Source organism: Phocoena sinus, chromosome 3 (assembly GCF_008692025.1).
Source record: "Phocoena sinus isolate mPhoSin1 chromosome 3, mPhoSin1.pri, whole genome shotgun sequence".
Classification (NCBI taxonomy): Eukaryota; Metazoa; Chordata; class Mammalia; order Artiodactyla; family Phocoenidae; genus Phocoena; species Phocoena sinus.
Genome location: NC_045765.1, coordinates 94,321,801 through 94,344,644, shown reverse-complemented (window position 1 = coordinate 94,344,644; position 22,844 = coordinate 94,321,801). Strand labels below are relative to the sequence as shown.

At 37.6% G+C, this 22,844-nt stretch overlaps 1 protein-coding gene across 1 annotated transcript; it reads right to left on the bottom strand.

The window, feature by feature from the left end:
* Positions 1 to 819: 819 nt before the first annotated feature.
* On the bottom strand, positions 820 to 22,479 carry RIOK2 (RIO kinase 2). The gene is made up of 10 exons (XM_032627553.1): positions 22,306 to 22,479; positions 19,521 to 19,659; positions 18,656 to 18,772; positions 15,778 to 15,953; positions 12,670 to 12,758; positions 10,476 to 10,667; positions 8,867 to 8,959; positions 7,191 to 7,715; positions 6,433 to 6,529; positions 820 to 2,151 (listed from the first exon to the last, which is right to left on the bottom strand). Exons 1-10 carry the CDS (start codon positions 22,369 to 22,371, stop codon positions 1,987 to 1,989), a joined length of 1,659 nt encoding a protein of 552 aa, XP_032483444.1. The 5' UTR covers positions 22,372 to 22,479; the 3' UTR covers positions 820 to 1,986.
* Positions 22,480 to 22,844: the final 365 nt, after the last annotated feature.

Sequence of the window (22,844 nt, the reverse complement as noted above, 5' to 3'; positions counted from 1 at the left end):
AAAAATGAATAGGGCTTCCCTGGTGGCACAGTGGTTGAGAGTCCGCCTGCCAATGCAGGGGACACGGGTTCATGCCCGGGTCCAGGAGGACACCACATGCCGCAGAGCTGCTCGGCCTGTGAGCCATGGCTGCTGAGCCTGTGTGTCTGGAGCCTGTGCTGCGCAACAGGAGAGGCCACAACAGTGAGAGGCCCACGTACAGCAGAAAAAAAAAAAAAAAAAAAAAAAGAATACCTGAATTTAAAGATATACCTAAAATTCAAAGCTATGTAAATACTTTCAAAATTAATATAATTTTCAAGGGAATTAGATGTGACATTTTCTTGCATCTGTATTATTACAGTGATTTTATTAGATAGGTCTTGTGAAGGAACAGTAGAATTAATTTTGCAAAGGTTAAAGGGAATCTGCTGTCTTTGTCAATCTTGGAAAAGAATCTGCTATCATATCTCCTGGCCAATGCTAAATACAGATGCAAGTAATTCAAAGACATCCTGGCTGGTGACTGTGGGGTGACACTGCCATCTAGTGGCCATTTTCCACTGCAAGGGACATCCCTCTTACGGGCCATGCTGTTGCTGAAGAGACCGGATTATCATCAGGTACAGTACCTAAGAACCCACTTTCACATCTCACTGGATTATAAAGTCTTTGAGGGAGAAACCATGCCTTATGTATTTTCTTTTTTCCTGCACCCAGTGAAGGGAGTACAGCTGAATGTGGGGCCTAATTAGGGACGATGACCCCCAATCCAGTTGAAAATCCACCTATAACTTTACAATCAGCCCTTGCACATCCACAGATTCCGCCAACCTCAGATCACGCAGTACTGTAGTATGTATTTATTGAAAAAAAATCTGTGTATAGTGGACCCTCGCAGTTCAAACCGTTGTTCAAGGGTCAACTATATTTGTTATCTTTGACGTGAAATATGTTCTTGACCCACCCAGTTAAGAATATCAGAAAGAACTGTTCACTTCTCATCCCTTCTACTTCCCCCCACCCTTAAGTCTTCTACTTCTGTTTAGGCTGCATAAAAACTGGAAACTGTAAAAATCATGGTGTGACTATCTCAAATTTCTGTTCCCATGACCACATTACCAATTTAAGTAGCAGAAAATAAAAGGAGACATTGCCGGTTTACCCTTAATACAAGAGACTAAAAAAATATATGGCAGTGAATCCTTCCTGTGGCTAAACAAAATGCAACCAAGTCGTTAGCAGATTTTCTGAAAGATAAACATCATTGTAATTACCATTCCAATAGCTATACTTTAAAGTGCTAGACATTGTTCTAAGTGCTTTCTGTGCACTGTCTCATATAATCCGCACAACAAGGCTACAAAGTAGTTATAAATCCAATTTTAACACTAAGAAAACTGAGGCAGAGAAGGAGAAAGAGGGAGAGAGAAATAAGACTTGCCTAAGGTTGTTTCCACTAGTAAGTGGAAAAGCTGGAATATGAAACCAAGCAATCTACCTGTTTGTGGTAGAGAACAAAACCAGGCAAAAACAGTGATATTTCGATTTTAAAAAATACTCAAGGGCTTCCCTGGTGGCGCAGTGGTTGAGTCCGCCTGCCGATGCAGGGGACACGGGTTCGTTCCCCGGTCCGGGAAGATCCCACATGCCGCGGAGCGGCTGGGCCCATGAGCCATGGCCGCTGGGCCTGCGCGTCCGGAGCCTGTGCTCCACAACGGGAGAGGCCACAACAGTGAGAGGCCCGCGTACTGAAAAAAAAAAAACAAAAAACAAAAAACTCAAATATTCCTAACAAAAAATTACTTGGAAAACTGGGTTGCTTTAGCAGAATTACTATAGTTATTCTTTAGAAGACATGTACCGAATGAGTCAAATTTATTGATGAAAGAGGGTTTACTTATCTATTTATATATATATATATCTGCCTTGGTCCAAAAAATACTAAAGGTGGCTTAAAAAGGGATCATAGTAACTTTTTGAAAAATATTCAGGTTCTTAAATATATTACTCTCCCCAAAAGCTAGCTGCTTCCAAACTTGATTTAATATTTTGCATGTTTTCTCTCCGTTGCTTTGTAAATATATTTGCTTCTCCTTTCTGTAATCGTCGTCTCACAGCTGATTTTTGCTGTTTTGTCAACTGACGCTTCACCTTCTGTTTCACCAATTCCTGGAAAGATTTCATGAATTAGTATCACTGATAATGGAACATTCTGATAAGGAGTAAACATTCAATAAAACAAAGATTTACACTGCTAATATTTTTCAAATTTCTGTTAAAAGCATGAGTTTTAAAAATTCCACTGACAGTACTAAATTAAACAGCAATAAGAGAAAACACCAAACTGTTATAAAACAGGAGGAATTAAATTCCTAACAGAAATACAGATTACAGCAAAAAGTAGCACATAGTAGTGAACCGTCACATTTCTTTAAATAACAAATCATCATAGTGCCACCTAGTGGTCATCAGGAAAACTGGGAAAAACCAACCAACCATAACCAACAAGATGGAAAGAAAACAAAAACAAACGAACAAAACCAAAACAACCTGCTTATTCCTTTGCTTTCTAGGTAAAAGGAGGCATGGTTTTGTAGTGGAAAATTATGTCTGAAAGCATTTACTACTGGTCAAATATACGCAAGAGTGCCTTCATAACTTCAGGTGTAGAGATGACCTGATGGCAGCAGTTACTCACGGAAAAGTCCTCATACAGTTTCTGGGAGAAACAGTATGTTTTCACATGGTGAATGGTCATAAATTCAAATTATTTCTTATCACTTAAGACACAGGCTGCCAATGTCAAATGACTTACAAGATGAAGAAAAAAATCTGAATATTCCGTTCACATAATTTTTTTTTCCTCTGAAGCAGCCTGTTTAATTGTGTATAATCTTGCATCATCCAACCTCTCCTAAAAAAAGAGTGAACGCTGAAAGGGTTGAAGCAAGGGTCTCTTCTTAATATGCCCCACCCCATGCTAGGTACAAAGAAGCATTTATTAAAAATCTGTCAAGTTAAAAAATTAAAGACTAATGGATTTGAGAGGTAAAAAGGAGCTAGAAAAACCAGTCTGCCTAACGCACTGTTTCTTGGACTGTATATGTATAATATAAAACTCTGGATCAGATAAGTTAAATGCAGACTTCAGATATTTTACATAGTTAGGCAGACAGGCTTTAACAAGTTATCCCTCTTTATTTTAGTCTAATGATTCTCAGTGGGAGAAAAAGTAAAAGAAGATAAAGCGAAACAGAAGAATAAAAATGCCAGTTCCTGCAGAGGCTGATATCCCAGGAGATGCAGTTCCAGGAAGGCCAGAGTCTTAGAAGCACCTGGTTGCTATCCCAGAAATTTCATTACTGAAAGCATTAAGACTGGCTGAAAGTTTAACACATGAGTGACTGGCCTCTAGGACTTTTCTCTACCCTAGGAAGCCAGGCAACTATCATAGCCTCCTCACCCCGGCAGGAGACCAGAAACCTGAATCAGATCAGCATCGTCTTAACTATCACCAAGAAAACAAAGCAATACCTTCAGAATTCTGAAGGTCAATTATTTCCAAACCACAACTCTAATACTTAAATTCTCAATCAGGTGTGAGGACACGATAAAAAGACATTTTTAGTAATAAAAAGTCCTCTCTCCCACCCAAACTCACTCAAAAAACTACTAAAATCCGTTCTGCCACATAAAGAAGTAATAAACTCAGTAAGGAAAAGAGATAAAACTAGGAAAGAAGGTACCCAACAGGAGACTGAGACAACAGTAGAACATGCACCACATTTAAACTAGAGGAGTTCAGACAGAGGCCTCTGGGATAGTTCCAAGAAAAAAAAAATCAATTTATTTTCTAAATATTCTGCTTGAACTTCCCCTTCGTTCTTTACTTCAATGAGACCATAAGATAATCATATCAAGCAGCTAAAGAAAATAAGGAGGTAATGAATTACTATGCATATACCTCCTAATTCAGAACAATTTACAAATCCTACAAGGTTAATTTTCATGTTAAAAAAAAGTGGGAGAAAAATCCACACTAGTATATTTTTTAAAAAAGATGATGAAATGCGAAATAAAATACAGTTGATCCTTGAACAATGAGGGTGTTGGGGCATTGACCCACTGAGCAGTCAAAAATCTGAGTATAACTTACGAGTCAGCCATCTGTATCAGAGGTTGCTCTGCACCTGCGGATTCAACCAACCACAGATCATATAGTACTGTAGCATTTACTATTAAAAAACCCCACATATTCAAACCAGTGTTGTTCAAGGGTCAACTGTACTTCTGTATAATTTCGAGGAGTACATGAAAAAAATGAATGAAAATCATGTACTTTGTTATTGTTTTGTTGTTTGTTGCTACTGATGGTGGCCATGTATGTATTTTTTTTAAATCAATATACCTTAATGTTTAGCTGGAATTTAATTCTGTTACATATGAGAAAGAACAGCATTCATAAATGGCAACTTTGCCAATAAATAGGGAACTATAAAAGTATTTTAAAGAGGAAAACAGATTTTACAATTTCAAAGAACACAGAGCAAATCTTTTAGTTTTGCAGACACGAAAACAACAATCATCAAATTAACGAAGGTAATAAAAGTGTGTTTTCTCCTGACCCTTTAAAAAAAATGGAATACAACCTCAAGGAAAATAGTATGACCAAATTCCCAAAAGAATTAGAAGTTAACACAGTCAATTTATTTCCAATGATTAGAGGGAAACCTTTTTTGATTAAGCTGGCCAGAGAGATCTTTTCCCCCCTTAGACTAAAGGCAAATCTGTATTTTATAATGCAGTTTATTATAGGCTCGACCCCATTTGAAATATAAGTTCCTTCTGTTAGCTGTAAGTTAAATGGCATAAAGACAAGACCTAAAGACAATGTTAGTGTCATCATCTTTATATACAGGAAAGAGCATAACTTAGAATTTAAGAAAGTAGCAGGAGTAATCTAACTTTTCTTTATATGCAATTGCCAATTTTACAACACTGTATTGGGCTGGCCAAAAAGTTCATTCGGGTTTTTCTGTAACATCTTACAGGAAAACCCTAATGAACTTTTTGGCCAATCCAACAATTAGATATAAATGCACTTATGTTTTGAATCTGATAAAATCAAAGAAAGGAGGGTGAATACATCTCAATAAGTACAGAAAAATATCAAAGCCAAGAATGGACAGGCAACCATAAAGTGAGAGAAATTCTTAACCAAGACAGGTGATAATACTTAAAGGGAGATATTATCTTCCATCATAATTAAAAGATGTTTCAAAGATTTCACAGACTTAAATTTTATGTTCAGAAAATCAGGTAAATTATGAGGCCATCAGAAGAGTATATAAAATCAGTGCACTTACAGAATTTTATTCTTTTATTTTGGTCTCACAAGTTCCAAATGTTTCTATTATTGAGTAAAGATACCAGTACTACTAAAAGTGTACCATATTAATAAAACAGAGTACTGTTATTTTTAGCTTATTTTTTGATAACTGATTTAATTTTGTAAATGTCCCGTATTACCCTCCACAGGGTGTACATTTTAACTTGTTAACAATATATCTGAACTTAAAAATGAAAAGTTCAGGAAAAAACAAAGTTCTTTCCCTGTGAATTCACTTTCTAAATAATAATTTGATTTCCTCCTTTCTACCTTCTAAACTGACTTTCTTCTTTTGCTCATTTTAAGTAAAGTTATCACTAAAAACTAGTTTCAATGGTATTCAACTTAGTACCTTCAACCAGAAGGAAAAAACCTACCACACCAATTATGTAATTTTATCTCTGCTTAAAATCTACAAAGGAAACAAACTGATTCTTCCTTCAGGGTAGCCAGGAGAAATGGCCGGCAGGCATAAAAGCTCATCAGTAGGAGCTGGACTATACGTTCATTATCCCGTCCAGAAAATGTCCTTTATGAAATTCTTTTGGACATTTGTTGCTAAATGTCCCACAAAAGCTTGAGACACTGAAAGTTTTACAATTACCTATTTTCCTCTTTCAAAATTTAAGAACAAGCTAGCTAGCGAAGCTCGTGCATTTTCACATTTGAGGTGCAGTGCTGTCACTAGCTGAGTAATCTTGAGCAAAGTCATGTAACTTGTCTGGGCCTCAATTTCCTAATTGTTAAAATGCAGGGACAAGATCACATGAGAATCTACAAAGTCCCCCTTGGATTTAAATTTCTATGATTTTCATCTTTCAAATTCAAGCCAACTTACATGCTGTGTTTTCCCTGAAAGCGCTGATCGTTCCAGCTAAAAGTGAAGTGAACCCTCTCTATTTCCTAAATTTGCACTTGTTATCAATTTTATACTATCAACATGTGAAGTCCAAATGGCCAAGGTGGTCCTGTACATCATCTAATCCTCAGAGCGCCTTAGCTTAATAATCTGTCCACAGTAGTGCTAATAAACACCTGGGAAATACTGAATGAATAGTTACCGGAGGAATTGTTGAACAGCTTAACACACTGCCCGCAGAAGTAACACTCAGAGTTCTTGTTCTATGTTGATTAACATCTTCCATATTTTCTTCATCTCTAAAATTAAAATCAAAATTTAGTTAATTTTAAATAGTTAATTATGCTTAATTTATATCATATTACTACTTTGAAATACATAAAGCCATATTTCATCAAACTACCCCAAATCTAAAAGTTAAATTTTAGACCTTTTGCTAATCTAAGCTGAGGCTGATTCACTAATATTTGTCAAAAAAAAAAAATCTTAAAGGAAAAATAACATAACAGTAATTTTAATTGCACATTAACAAATAAGTACAGAAGGTTCAAAGCACGAGGGAAAATTCATTGTAAGTAGATATTTTGAGAGCACACTTACTGCATGTTTATTGGACTATACATTAACCAAACATACATTAGATGAATAATTATTAAAAAATACAAATAATTCACCCATCTAAAACCTCATCAACTTATCAAGAGACCTTATTAACTATTTGAAAGTAATCAGTTTGAATTTGAAAGCAGAACTGCTTAAAATTGAATAAATAGGCTGTCTAGCATAAGTCAATTGTAGAGGGTTATTTGAATTTTAACTATAAAAGAGTTATTTGCTTTCATTTTGCACATGATGATGCAGAATATAGCTGTCATGTCATTTGAAAAAAACATTCATTTACCAGAATCAAAGTCTAGGTCTCCAGATTAAAGTAAAAAACCAATCAACAGAAGTCTATACCTGAAAGGCCTTAATTCTTTGTTTACTGATGACAAGGCAATCACATGAGGGCACTCATCTTCATACTCCTCAGGGCCCATGAGGATTCCACCTTGACCTGTCTTATCATCTTGCCTGGTGTCATGTTCAGTTCTGCTATTCTCCTCAGAAAACTCAGTTACAGAACTGTTTGTAACAACCTGCCCTTTTATTTCTTCTAAAGGCTGATTGAACTCAGTCATTTCAAAACTACGTGCATCAGCACTGTCCTCTGACAAACTGTCTTCCTTTACTTGTTCCAGGTCTCCAGAGGATCTGTAACAGCAGTCAACTGATTCACCTATAGAGTCCTGTCCACTTTCAATATGTGACCTACAGTCCTTTGCTTTTTCTGATATCTCTTCATCAGAAAATGAGAATTCAGATCCCTCCTCTGTTTCAATATTTTTATCATCTGGACCTACTGGATGAAGTAGTTCATCATCTGCCTGCATTTCCTTTGTGTAGCCGCTGGCAGAAACCTCTACATCAAGAGAGTCCTCCCTCCTAGGAAAAGAAAAGAATGTTATGCATTTAGAGAGCGAGAAAAAAAATCCACCTGACATGAATTAAGTATTTAGTGTTCTGATAAATTACGACTCTCAAATGAGTTTAACAGTTTATATATTTTAAAGGTTTTTCTCTGCCTAAGAGGTAATACTTAAATCACTTAACTACACAAGTGTAAAGGACATAGCTGGTTATCATCTAAGAATAAAATGACTGTGAGGGACTTCCCTGGTGGTCCAGTGGTAAAGAATATGCCTTACAATGCAGGGGATGTGGGTTAAGTCCCTGGTCAGGGAAGTAAGATCCCACATGCCGCAGGGCAACTAAGCCCGCACGCCACAACTACTGAGCTCTCATGCCTCAACCAGAGAGCCTGTGTGCGGCAAACTATAGAGCCCACACGCTCTGGAACCCGTGGGCCTCAACTACAGAGCTCACATGCCCTGGAGACTGAGCACCACAACTAGAGAAGAGAAAACCTGCACGGCACAACTAGAGAGAAACCTGCACGCCACAAGGAAAGATCCCTTATGCCTCAGCAAAGATCCTGTGTGCTGCAACTAAGACCCGATGCAGCCAAAAATAAATTAAATAAATAATGAATCTTAAAAAAAAAAAAAAAGGAATAAAATGACTGTGAAGAGCAACAGATATTAGTAGAAAAGTTACAGAGACTTCAGTTGATACTGACTTAATAAATTAACTTTCAGAGGAGGCTAAAGATTTTAAGTTATGTCAATCATCCCAAACCAGAAAACAATATCTTAACTACATATACAAAATGAGAACATTTGGCTGTGAGAATTTACATATAATTATGTTCCATGAATCAATTAAATATAGCTCCTATAGTGAATAAAGGAAAAACACAATTTCTGATAAACACTTGGCTTGATTCCTTAAAAATGGGTTATTCACATAGCATCCTATATTGAATAAGCGTTCTCGAATTTATAAGAAACTAAGTAGGTTCCTCCTCCCAATTCAGTAAGGTTAATGGACCACAGGTAGGCATAGTTTCTAAGTTTCATTTGTATATTATATAGCAATGATACTGAACAACAATAATAATGAAAATTTTTTAGATGAAAGTGTTAACTTTTAGAACTAAATAAATTCTATCATTTTATGCAACATAGTATACAAACCTGATATCACTAAAGGTTGGGAAAAGCTCACTTTCATAGCTGAAACGTTTCATGAAGAAATCTCTGATGCATTTAACATCTCTGTCAAAATACCTGCAAAAGCAAGAATCATTTTTTATATAGCCTTTGTTGTTCATCTTTTTCCTTATTAGCCAAAGACAACATCCTTGTTATGACATTCTTGTTACATGAAAGAGAAAAGAGAAAAGGATGTTACTCAAAAGAAAAAAGAAACAAATCAGCTGCTGGTGTTTGAAAAACTAAAAGCCCAGGAACAAGGACTATAAGCTGTCAATGGCATACAGTTCTTATGGTTAGAAAACTCAACGTTTTCCCATACTGTGAGACATATATATGAATCCCAGAAAAAAAGATAAGGGCCTGCAGTTTGGGGGCAGATTTCTACTTTCCCTCTCTAGTTTCGTCTGTCTGATTATAGTTCCCATCAGCTTCAGCTATGTTCACTAGAACCTCTAGTCAACTGGGAAAGGTGAAGACAGAAATAAACTAGTGACTCATAAGAAAAAGTTTGGGGACTAATGCTATGTTTATATTATCTTTATTACCCATTAGCTAATATGCAGTAAACATCTATAGGAGATAACTAATGCTGTGGCTTATAAATGGTTATCTGGAGACATGTTAATCTGGACTGAGAGTAGAAGGACCTCTGAATATCAGGTTGCTTTTTAGGCTACCATAAAGCAGCCAGAACAGATTGAATTCTCTAGAAGGTTTCCAGAAAGGGAGAATTAAGAGACAGGATGACATGGAATTGAGAGAACAGGAGAAAAAAAATAATCTTAATTCGATTACACTCAATTGCATCATAGAATACAAACACATAAAGGAAAATATCCTGTCATATTTCACAATTTGGCTGTTTAAATGGTCAAGTAATATGAGAAATAAGATTATCACAGTATATGAAGTGATTCTGCCCTGTGTCAGGGATGAGGTTTTACGTGAATTCCTTTCTCTTATCAAAATAAAAGCTAAAAACAACATGAGAGATATTACCAGTCTGGTAACTGAGTTCAGGACAAAACCGTAACTTTCATCAAGGCCATAAAAAATTATTAAATTATGCCTGGTGAAGCCCTCTTGGAGGCAACCATGAAGCAGAGAGAAAAGGGGAAAGGCAGAGAGGATGTGGTTCTAGGGTTCCTCCTTCCATGTCCCTACTTCTTCTGAGCAGGCTTTTGTTTTAAAAATTGGGCTTCCACCGAAACGTTTGTTTGAATAAAGAGTTCCATGGCTGAGAAAGTTTCACTTTCGCAAGTCTGTCAGGTTACAAGAGTAATTCAAATTCTTTTGATGATTTATAAAAGTAGGCAGTTTCTTCAGATTTCTAATATAAAGCATTATTTTAATGAATAGGTTTTAAAAACTGTATCAAAGTGCATTTTTTTTCAGTTTTAAAATACTGAGGAGTAAGAAAAATTCTTAGGGGGAAAATCAGAGCATTTTGACATCCCAATTTTTAGACTCTTAACATCAGCCACTTCAAACCAGTTATTAACCCCAATGACAGTATGACAAAGCTGAAAAATTATTAATAAATAAAAGATGACTGCATCACACATAAACAGTTACATCCAGAATATACCATTCAGCATTGGTATGAGAAGTTGAAACCATCTGTGGAAAATCGATCATGGTGATGTGGTCATCTTTATCCAAAATGAGATTGAATTCATTGAAATCTCCATGAATTAGCCCATGATTTGCAAGTTTAACAATTAGTTCCATAGCTTCATCATATACTGATGCAGGATCTTCAACATGGTGTATCTGACATCTGAAAGTGTAAGTGTGAAAAAGGTTATTTGTCCTCATTTATGATTTTAATGAAAGCAAGCATGTGTGTATTTACATTTAAATATTATTTCCATTTCATCATGCCTCCCTAGCAGTTTTCTCTTCAATCCTATCAGCATACAGATATAACAGCTTTAAAAAAAAAAAAAAAAGACACAACCCATTCAATTCTGTATCTTCTTCCCAGTACACCACATTCTTTCTTTCATCTTAACAGCCAAACTCCTCTAATTGTGCTTTCTCCAATTCAATGAGCACTCTAATGAGCCCATTTCAAACAAGCTTTCATTCAACCTTGTTCCAATGAAATAGCTCTCGTCAAAACTACCAATGACTTACATGTTGCTATATCCAATGGTCAATTCTCCACCTTCATCATTATCTGGTCTGTCAGTTAACCTCTTCCCCCTCCTTGAAGCAGCTCCTTTCACTTGACCCTTGGTACACTAACTCTTCAGGCTGTCCTCTTTCTGCCCTGATCATTCCTTCTTAGTTTTTTTAGCTAGTTCTTCAGCTTTTCCCTGACGTATAAATTTTGGAGCTCCTCAAAGGTTAATCTTAAGACCTATTATCTTAACCATTCTTGGTGATCTCATACAGGCTCATACACAGACTTCAATCTAGACTTCTCTGAGCTTCGGGGCATCTCTAACTTACCATGTCCCAAACTGAACCTCTGATTCTGCCCCACCCTCTAACTCCAAACTGTCTTTCTGCAGTCTTTCCCATTTCTGTAAATGGCAACTTTATCCCTCCAATTATTCAGGCCCCAGATCTTGGTGTTATCCTTACCTGCCCCTTCCTTTTTATCAATACCCAATCCCAAACAAATCATGTAGGCCCTGACTGTAAAACATATCCAAAATCTGACCACGTTTCATTACCTTCACCATCTACCACTCTGATCTAAACTACTATCATCTCTTGCTTGCATTATTACAATAATTTCCTAACTTTTCTTCCTAATCCTGTCCTAGTCTCCTTTTAGTCTATTTCCAGTACAGCAGTCAGAGTGATCCCATTAAAACATTAGTCAGATCATGTCTCTTCTCAATTCAAAATCCTCCAATGGCAGGGAGTTCCTTGGCAGTCCAGTGGTTAGGACCTGCAGTTTTCACTGACACCAAAAAAAAAAAAAAAAAAATCCTCCAGTGGCTTCCTGTCTCAATCAAAATAGTCCTTAATACTATTGCTACAATGGCAATCACATTAGGAAATATAAATGTATCAAATCAACCTTAAAGTTACTGAATGTTATATGTCAAATATATCCTCCCCACCAAAATAAATAAATAGAACATCCTTGCAATGGCTTACAAATCGTCTGCTGCCTCTGTGATCTCATCACTTACAATTTCTCTCCTTACTCACTCAGCTCCAGCCACAGTGGCCTTCTGTTTCCTGAACATGCAGGCATACTCCCATTCCAGGATTTACGCATTTGCTCTTGCCTCTGCCTGAAATGTTCCTAGATATCTGCATGATTTCCTCTGTCACTTCTTTCAGGATTCTGCTCAAAAATCCCCTTATCAAGGAGACTTTTCCTGGTCACCCCATGTAAAATAGCAGCCTCCTACACCCACCCACCTCAACACTTCCTGTCCCCCTTACCCCACTTTATTTTTATGCATGGCATTTACCACCATCTGATGTATCAAATATTTCCTTGTTTAGCTATTTCCTGCAAGTTTCCTTCCATTAGAAAGTAAGCTCTATGAGGGCAGGGACTTTGTTTTGTTTACTGGGGAGCCTAGAACAGCGCTTGGCACATACTAGACTGTTTATTTACTGACTGAGTCAGAGAGTATAAAATCCATATTGTCAGAATGAAACTGAATTTTCAATTTGCCTTTAAGTCTACTACTTTATGTTAATTTCTAACCTCCCAGAAGCAATATTCCATTTACAGAAAAAAAATTATTTTTTAAAATTGAACCTTATAATTATTTATTAGGACTGAAGGTTCCAAGAATTATACTTACAGAGGATAGCCTTTTATGAGTTCCATGACCACTGCATGGCGATTATAATCAACTGGCTTTGGAACTGGAAATTTCCTTTCATACAATGCCTAAAATATAGCAACAGGTAAAAAGTAATGAAGAGGTCATTAATTTTTAGGGAACAATAAAATTAAATGTACCTGTCCACAACCAGAAAAAAAACATATAAGCCTTTACAAAATTACAGTTAACACATGATTATTTATGTACGGTTTATTCACTGCACAGAATGAGCTGTACATAAAAACAACATTGTAAACCAGTTTTTGTAATTCACTTTTTTTTTGGCGATACGTGGGCCTCTCACTGTTGCGGCCTCTCCCGTTGCGGAGCACAGGCTCCGGACACGCAGGCTCAGTGGCCATGGCTCACGGGTCCAGCTGCTCCGCAGCATGTGGGATCTTCCCTGACCGGGGCACGAACCTGTGTCCCCTGCATCGGCAGGCGGACTCTCAACCACTGCGCCACCAGGGAAGCCCCTGTAATTCACTTTTTTACCAAACATTCATTTACTGAACATTTACTAAATATTATACACTGTGCTAGGGTTACAAAAATGAGTGTGAAAATGTCTCTGCCTTCAAGAAGTTTCGTCTCTTACGATATGTATATCTTCTATTTTGTAAGTTTCTGTCATTTACTGGGAGTGTGCTTAAAAAATTCAAATGGAAATAAATTGTGATTTAGGAAATATTCTGTCTTCTGGCATATCAGGAAATGAAATATTCCAATATATTAGGCATTTCAGTTTATATAGCACTGGCCTTTTTCTTCTGACCACAATATACAATATAAATCTATTATGTGACAGGGCTTCCCTGGTGGCGCAGTGGTTGAGAGTCCGCCTGCCGATGCAGGGGATACAGGTTCATGCCCCGGTCCGGGAAGATCCCACATGCCGCGGAGCGGCTGGGCCCGTGAGCCATGGACGCTGAGCCTGCGCGTCCAGAGCCTGTGTTCTGCAACAGGAGAGGCCACAACAGCGAGAGGCCCACGTACCGCAAACAAACAAACAAAAATCCATCATGTGACAAACAGTCACTGTAGTCACAAATAAACACCGTAGTGGTCTGAGTCAAATGTTACTACCCACCATCCATAAATCCATTTTTTACCCTATGTTTAACTTTTTCTGTCTTTTTGCTTACAAAGGCCTGTTGTATTACTTTCTTCAAAATATCTTAGATTTATGCCCTCTGCCATTTGGAATGCTACCATTTCTAAGCAGGCCTTTGTCATTGATATCTGAATCACGCCAACAGTGGTTCTGGTTCTTGCTACCACACCAAACCTTTCTTCAAGTGTACCAATACCAACTAAGACGCTTACGTCAATGCTCCATTTTAAAAAAAAACTACAATGGCTGTAAATATCGACTTCAGTCTGAATAACTTTTCCTAGTTTTCAAAACTCTTTAATCCACTTATCCAGTCCTAGTTCTCTCAATACTCTGTCCAATAAACACTCTGGAGTGTGATCAAGACAGTCACCTTAGTGACTGTCCCCATACACACAGGGCTCACACGAATATTCATGTCTTTGCCATTCTGGTTCCTTTGCAAAGTACACTGTCTTATTGTCTTTTCCTTACAGACAAATCATATGCAACTCCATTACTCTACTCAACTCCCACTCACTTATGAAACCTCCTTCATCGATCATTCTACTCTACAGAAGATTCTCTAAACTCAACATATAATTTGACATTTAAACTGTTCTGTTTTAGGTGTGTTCATGTTATCTTTCCAACTTTAAGACACACACTGCACTCGTTATTTCTTTGGTATCTGCTGTTCACCTCTGCCAACAAAATACTTAATATAGAGGTAGGCACACAGCTGACACTCAATATATGCTTATTAACAGGGTTAATTTTAAGAGCTGTCTACTCTACTTCCTCCCTTCTTTGGACAGGAACTGAACTACTTCCCTCTCTCCAAAGACTGTCTGCTTGGCTACATATTTGTTATTTTTAAATCCAAATGGTTTTGAACATGCTTTGGCAGCTCAACAGTATGTAACAACTCTAACTATTGTCATAGTGGTGTAGCCCTTGTACCATAGCTTAGCCCTTAAGTTATAGCTCAATCTTATCTTATTTTCGCTTAGGAAAAGAGAGAATAAATTTAAGAAGCATATTTATCCACAACCAGGCTCTATTCCTGTGCCTTCATATAAACACACCAAGAAGACACTTAATATAGTTTGGGGGAAATGTGTAACAATTCCTACCAAACTGCCTACTTACTATCACAGGATACAAACCACTGAAATAACACAAAAAACACAACATGTATGGTATTGATATCACTTACTTATACTGACTAGAGGATTCTTCCCTCAGGATTACTAAAAATTTAAGCACATGAATTAAAATAACCTACTCAAAGAACATCAAACTGAAATTCCCAAGAAACAACAGGTCATACACTGGAGTGACTTTTAATAATTCAAAATTTTAAAAAAATAAGTTATAACAAATAAATCCTACTGGAGAGAATAATAAGAATGCAGCTATTTTCTAATTTAAATTATTAGTGAAGACAATTAATTTGGTTATTATTAAAGATATTTAGTAAATCTATGTTGAACATAATTTGGGAGGTAAAAGGTTGAAAACTAAAGATTTTTACCATTTCTAATATACATACAAATTCATGAATTGATATTTCTTCCATTGTGGGAAAAAAAAATACCAGTAAACTTACCTGAGAGACTAAGGTTTCTACAGAAGGTAATTATCTGGTGTTTTCAATTAGAGACAGACATATGCATAGACAGGTATAGATTTACATTCACACATACACATTTGTGAGGCAATTACATCACTAGTTATTTCAGGCTACTCTATCTTGCTAATATTGTAGAATACAAGTTGCCTTTATGCATTTATAACAGCTAAAAATACCTTTGTGTAGAAGGAAACCACGAGAAAAACAAATACCAGAAATAGTCTAAAGAGTTAAAAAGTGACTGTTAAGGATTGGGACTGGGAGTAGGGAGATGCGGAGGCAACAGACCGATGCATGTCACTACAACCTTTTAACTACACATATTGTTTGGTTAAAAATATAAAATTAAAAATACCTTCATATAAGCAAATTCTTTCATGGCAGAGAGACGAGATAAATAAAGCCAAGACATGTTATGCCTGTGTTTATGATAATCACGCTTGTTTTTCAGATTTCGAAAGGAGGTTCTTCCCAGTCTGTGAAGCTTTAATGCAAATTGCTGCCCTTCTTCATTTGCAACAATGTAAATATCTAGAGTCAAAATTTTAAAAGGATCATTATTATATTTTTATTCCAGTAAATTTAAACAATTCCAATTTTCTAACTTTGGTTTTATTTGTACCAAATTTTATCTTTCCTAATAACTAGAAATAATTACCATTCAGCAAAATTCTTTTTATGGTAATTTTAATTACAATACAAAATGATGACATGTATTAATATCTACTACAAAAGAAAACAGGGATGCAAAGGTGTCAAAGGTTACTGCTTCCAAAGATGCTCAATGCTCAATTCCATTTAGTGGGAATACATCTAATTGTTCCTTAGTGTCCTACATGTACGAGCAGTGATTAATAATATCTTCCTTTTCAACATAGGACTTGTCTGGCGGTCCAGTGGTTAAAACTCTGCGCTTCCACTGCAGGGGACATGGGTTAGATCCCTGGTCGGGGAACTAATCCTGCATTACCACACAGCAGGGCCAAAAAGAAAAAAAAATTCTTTCTTTTCAACAATGTGAAGTTCAATTCTTAAATTGCTTCAATGAATAAATACTGAGTATCCAAATATAATCCTATAATAATCAGAATGGAGATCTTCCCATAAATATTCTATCAAACAAGTTTCTATTTTAATACTAACATTTAGAACATGTCCTAATTACTCATGAGAGAAACAGCCTCTCATGTTCGTGAGATTATAAACTGACACAATTTGGAAGGAAATTTGGTAATATCAAAATTTTGAATGTGCATAACTTTAGCTCTAATAATTTAATTTCTAAGACTGTAATACTTGGCAACTACAAGAAAGACACCTCTGCTAATATGAAATGATGTCAGGGATGCACCAAGTGGAAAAAAAATCAAGGTGTAGAATTGTAAGTACTGTTTGCTTTCACCTATGATTAAAAAGATATGTGGGGCTTCCCTGGTGGCACAGTGGTTGGGAGTCCGCCTGCCAATGCAGGGGACACGGGTTCGTGCCCCGGTCCGCGAGGATCCCACGTGCCGTGGAGCGGCTGGGCCCATGAGCCATGGCCGCTGAGCCGGCGCGTCCGGAGCCTGTGCTCCGCAATGGGAGAGGCCACAGCAGTGAGAGGCCCACGTACCACAAAAAAAAAAAAAAAAAAAAAAAAAAAGATATGTGAATGTATATACATACATCCTCAGTACATTATATACTTGTATTTACATAGAATATTTCTAGGATATGTACAATATTAATAAATAGTGATAGCTTTGGGAAGTAGTAACAGGAGATGGAGACCTGGGTTAGGAGTTAAGATTCACTTTTTACCGTACTCGTACTCTGTTTTGCAAGTAATGAAGTTCTTAAAAATTAAAAGAAAGCCATTTTTTTAATTGAAAAAAATTGGACATAAAAAAATTAAGAGGAAAAAGAGGTGTTTCATTACATCATTTTATACATTTTTACACACACACACTCCCGTATTTAGTAACTCTAATATTACTTATTAAATATATACCATACTCTGGATATTAATATAGTAGACATACAAACCATATGAAGTACCAAAACAACCTCCTTTGGAATAGGTTTCCTAATAGTTCTTTTACTTCTAATTTTAATTTTTTTTTTTTGCGGTACTAGGGCCTCTTACTGTCGTGGCCTCTCCTGTTGAGGAGCACAGGCTCCGGACGCGCAGGCTCAGCGGCCATGGCTCACAGGCCTAGATGCTCCGTGGCATGTGGGATCCTCCCAGACCGGAGCACGAACCCGTGTCCCCTGCACCGGCAGGCGGACTCTCAACCACTGCGCCACCAGGGAAGCCCTAATTTTAATTTTTTTGCTCTCTCAGTTTAAAGTATGTAACTATACAGCATAAACTTTGTAGGACAAAAAGTAGTGTATAAGAGAGCATGGCATAAAGAAAATCTCTCTGTTCTTTATTTTTACCACACATAAAAAACCACTACATAGGTATTTGTTTAATGCTATTTTACAATTTTTTTCTGTGGTTCTACACATATGGTTCTACACATATCTAACTTTGCCCTGTTGATCATACTGCTGTGATGGAAAGTGTGGTTTTTATAACTTCCTTGTGATACTTTTTAAAAATATATTTATTTATTATTTTTGGCTGCATTGGGTCTTCGTCGCTGCACGCGGGCTTTCTCTAGTTGCGGTGAGTGGGGACTACTCTTCGTTACCGTGCATGTGCTTCTCACTTGGGTGGCTTCTCTTGTGGAGCACAGACTCTAGGTGCATAGGCTTCAGTAGTTGTGCACGCGGGCTTAGTAGCTGTGGTTTGTGGTCCCTAGAGCACACGCTCAGTAGTTGTGGCACACGGGCTTAGGTGCTCTGTGGCATGTGGGAACTTCCTGGACCAGGGCTCGAACCCATGTCCCCTGCATTTGCAGGTGGATTCCCAACCACTGCACCACCAGGGAAGCCACTTGTGATACTTTTAAAAATTATTACAAATGTTCAATTTATCAGATATTAAAATAAGAACAAATAAAGTATTTGCCAAAGATTTCAGTTATTAGAGGAAAACCGATTCTTGGTATAACTGAACTTTCAGTGATAGACTTATGAAAAAACAGTAGTTTACTAAACTAAGGGTAATTTCAAAATCTGTATTGCTTTCAACCAACTTTTCAATTTACTGTTTAGTTAGAAAAATAGAAAAGATGAATCCTTTCTCAAGGGGAAACATAAACTAAAGCAAATAAAATGCACTCAATAGTACTATCAGCACTTACCAGATTCTTTGCCAACACCCATCTGGTTTCCAACAGACTCAACCACCTGTCTAGAAGAAAGTGTTTTCAAAGCTAGGTAATCATAGCCTGCATTTGTCAACCGATAGCCCTGGACAGCTAGAAAAAAATCAAATGAGAAAGACCATATTTTAGTTACTCTGTACCATCAAGTCACATCAGGTCAAGAGAAAAATTTAAACAAGGGAAGTCTTAGCTGGAAAAACACTAGCTACCCAGGCTTATGAGTTTTAGCATTTCTTGCTGTAATTTTTATTTCTTCTCTAAAGCAGTGTTACTCAAAGTGTAACCTACAGACTGATACCAGTCTATAAATGTTTGTTACTAGTCTGTGACAAGTTATAGAAACTAAGTGGTTCAAAAATTTTTGTATCAATTTGACTAAGTTATTTTATGTCTTCAATTCTAATAAGAAGGAATTTGTGCCTGTATTTTGTCAGTTTTTTATTTTTCTAGTAATTATTTTTATTATTTTATAAAGGTACGGATCCATAATAGGTGGAAAAAGAAAAACTCATCCCTCACCACTATGGTTTGAGAGGTAATGCTCTAGAGTCCTTTGGCAGACTGTACTTGCCAAAGACAGCAACAATATCTTAATCCCACTTGTTCTTCTGCAATTGGAACTTGCTAATCCCCTATGAGGAAATGGAGGCTATTTCTCTAGCCTCCTGGATCTGGGTGGGCCCTGTGATTGCTCTGACCAATAGAACATGGTAGAAGTGTACTGTGTCAGTTCTATGTCTAGTGCTTTCCTAGTCTGGCAGCTTCCACCTGCTTTTTGGAATACCTGCTCTGGCGGAAGCCAGTTACAGGGAAAATCACAAACGGTGCCTCAAATACTTACTTTTGGTTCGCTCCCAAGCTATAAGTTTATGTTTTACTAGTTCTCTTAAAACTTTATTACAACCACCATGTTTAAGGCTGGCTATAGAAGCAACCAAACTGCAGGGAACAATTTCATGGTTCTTCATGCCCATTTCAACCTGCAATTGAAGAAATCAAAATGCAATCATAATCAACATAGAGCTGTTGTCTACCAAAACCTTGTGAAAAACTTAACTTCTCCGTCAAACTTTCCTGACCATGCAGTTTCCCAACCAATTGTGAGACATAATTATTACCTTCTCTAGACATATTTTAAATCACAATTTGGTATATAATCATTGATATTCATATTCTCTCTCTCTCTCTCTAATATACTATATGCAGTTCAAGAGTATGAATTGTGAGTGCTTAACAGTTACTAACATATGGTATGTACCAAAATACGTATTGACATCCAAATATTTGTGTTTAATAACTACAGATATTCCAGGTATTTATTAAGAAGGTATTTAATGAGAAGATATGAAAGGACCTGAAATGTAGACCAAAAGTTTTAGATTTTATACTTAGGAAAGTAGGAAACTCATGAAGATGCTTAGGCAAGGGAGATTTAAGGGTTGTTTTAAGGATGTTAATCTAGCAGGAATACGCAAAGTGGTTTAGAGAAGGCAAAAACTGGAGGTGCTGTATTGGAGAACTAAGACAACAGTCTGGGCCAGAGAAAACAGAAGCCAGGACAGGGAAGAGGTGGTGGTAATGGAGGGAAAGAATTAAAGAAATTAGTATGAGAGGGATTGGCACTGGATGTGGGAGGGTAAAGTGAATGAAGAGTCAAAGGTGAAGTGAAAAGAAAGAAGACGCTTTAAGATAGTAATAATTATTATTATTTTAATGGAGTTTGGGAAAGGAGTGAAGGGGTAGACAAAGTTGATTAATTCGATATGAGCACACTGAGTCTGAGGTGTTGGAAGGTCCTTCATGGAAGGTACTTCAGATGAAGATGTTTAAGGAAAATTGGAAAGGCTGATCTGCACTTGGGAATGAAGTCATAACTACAGGGAAAAAATCGTCAATTACTTGATGGAGGTAAGCGATAAAGTCATACATAAAGTGGATGTGATCATTAAGCGAGAGATAATGGAAGAAAAAGGAGGGATAAGGGACAGAACTTGGGGGGGAAATTCACACTGAAAGGTAAGGGCAGCCAGTCAAAGTATGATTATTGATGTAGGAGGTGCCAGAGAAGTAAAGGGAAGATGGTCAAGGAAAGGTGGCCACTGATACCAAAACTAGTAACACTCAACTGAGACTGAAATATTTAATGAATTAGGCCATTCCTTGGTGAGCTTCAAAATGAACTTAAGAATTGCAAAAATAAAGTTTTGGAAGATAAATCTGGCATCGTTTTGATGTCCCAACCAAAACCTCACACTTTAAACTTAACTAATCTTCCATGCTTTGTTCTGTTTCTCCCAGCCTCTAACATTCTCTTGACTCCCCTATTTCTGTCAGAGGCATTAAGGAGTGAGTTAATGTGCTGAGGAAGTAGAGAAGGAAGGTATCTTTTGACAGTAGGTATTTAGAGAAAGTGTGGCTGAATTTCAGAATCTATGGGAGGAGAAAGAAGTGTCTTCCAAATTTTACACTGAATTTGCATTTGATAGTTTATTCCTTAAGAATAAATGCCTATTTAAGCAAAAAATAATAGCTCCTAAATAAATGTGTTTTATTCTGCAAATGCCTAATCTATGTGTTGATCTTTGTGCTATAAGACTAAGACCATAAAATCCGTTTTTGTCACTTCCTTAACAACATTCAGTGGCTCCCCTATACTTAGAATATATTCAAAATTCTTTACCAAGCCTGCATGACTATCTATAGCACATGATCTGGCTCTCACCTTTCCCAGTTACATCTCCAACTCTTCAGTCTCTTGCTCACTATGCTCCAGCCACACTGGTCTTTCTAATCTTCAGAAATTGTTCCTGCCTTGGGGCCTTTGCACTCACCACTGTAGCTTCCTCTCCCTTCAATTCTTTCCAAGGACTTCACTGGACCGGCTCTTTCTCATTCAGCTGTTATGCCCGCCCCGCATTCTTTCTTTTACTTAGCAAATATTTATTCAGTACCTACCAAATACCAGGAACTTTATAAAAACAGACAAGATTCTTGCACTCGGGCAGTCTTCTCTGACTAAACAATTTAAAAACAGTATTCAGGCTCCCTGCCTCCACCATGAGAGGTCTCTATTCCGTTATTCGCTTTATCATCTTCATAGGACTTATTATCTTCATATTACCCCTTATTTATTCGTTTACTTGATGATTTGCCTCCTTCGTCTTGTCTGTCCTGTAACCCGTGGAATTCTCTAAAACAGTTACTACATATCCGATAAGTATGTGTGGATTGAATGAAACTGAAGGAATACTATGTGACTCAATCTGTGAGTAGGGAACTCAATGCTATCAATTACTCTTCAGGATTCTTAAACCCTTCTCAGCTGGTCAGAAGCCCAGGATCAGAGAAACTTCCCAGGCTACAGAGATTCGATGTGGCTCTGCAGAACGGGAGCAAAATAGGAAGGAAAAGAGGGGTCTTTGCTTTACGTGGGGGAAGATAAAAAGCTTCTGAACAAAGGCTTTTGAAAAATCCGACTGTCCGGTCTTTCGGTCTTTTCCCCATTCCCAACCTCGGCCGCGTTCCAGGGCCTAAAGCGCGCTCAGCTCCCATCAAACTTGGAGGAAGAGGAAGAGCACGCGCGGTAGAAAAGGTCAGGGGAGAGGGAAAAATGGCGAACTTCTTACCGCGGTCAGGACCCTGAAGTCATCCCGGCTCATGTAACGCAACTTGGCCACATTCACCTTCCCCATGGCGGCCCCGGACCCAGGTCAGACTCCTGTTTCAACAACCAGACGGCGATAGGAAAGCTGGCACTCCTGCTTCTGCCGCGCCTCACAGCGGCCGGGCGGCTCGCGCCTGCGCAGCTTATACTACAGGTCCTTGTTACTAAAAAGAGGTACCGTTCTCACTGACTTGGGGGCAATAAAACGTCTTCTGAGTCTTATGAAGCAATTAGTACGGAACAAAGGAGAGTATTTTTTTGTAAAGTGATTTTGTTATGTGGCTTAGTCGGCGGACTCTAAGTGCTCTCTATCATACGCCATTTATTTTTCATATCTGTCAGGACCGGCTGCCTAAAGGATGCGACCCGCCTCTAAGAGCAGAGTGGTAGTTTAATGGGAGGAGCACGTTTAACAGCAACTCCTACTTTAGGCGAAGTGACTTCCACTAAGAGATGGAGAAAATGAACCTGAGCCGGGCGCCGGACGATCCAGGAGGTTAG

What these genes read in the sequence shown, in the direction of transcription:
- RIOK2 (XM_032627553.1), bottom strand. Translation starts at nt 22,371, where the DNA reads ATGGGGAAGGTGAATGTGGCCAAGTTGCGTTACATGAGCCGGGATGAC. An exon ending in GGGTGTTGGCAAAGAATCTG is followed by an intron (nt 15,954 to 18,655) that starts GTAAGTGCTGAT and finishes TTTTGACTCTAG; the next exon opens with ATATTTACATTGTTGCAAAT. An exon ending in AAGAATTTGCTTATATGAAG is followed by an intron (nt 12,759 to 15,777) that starts GTATTTTTAATT and finishes GCTATATTTTAG; the next exon opens with GCATTGTATGAAAGGAAATT.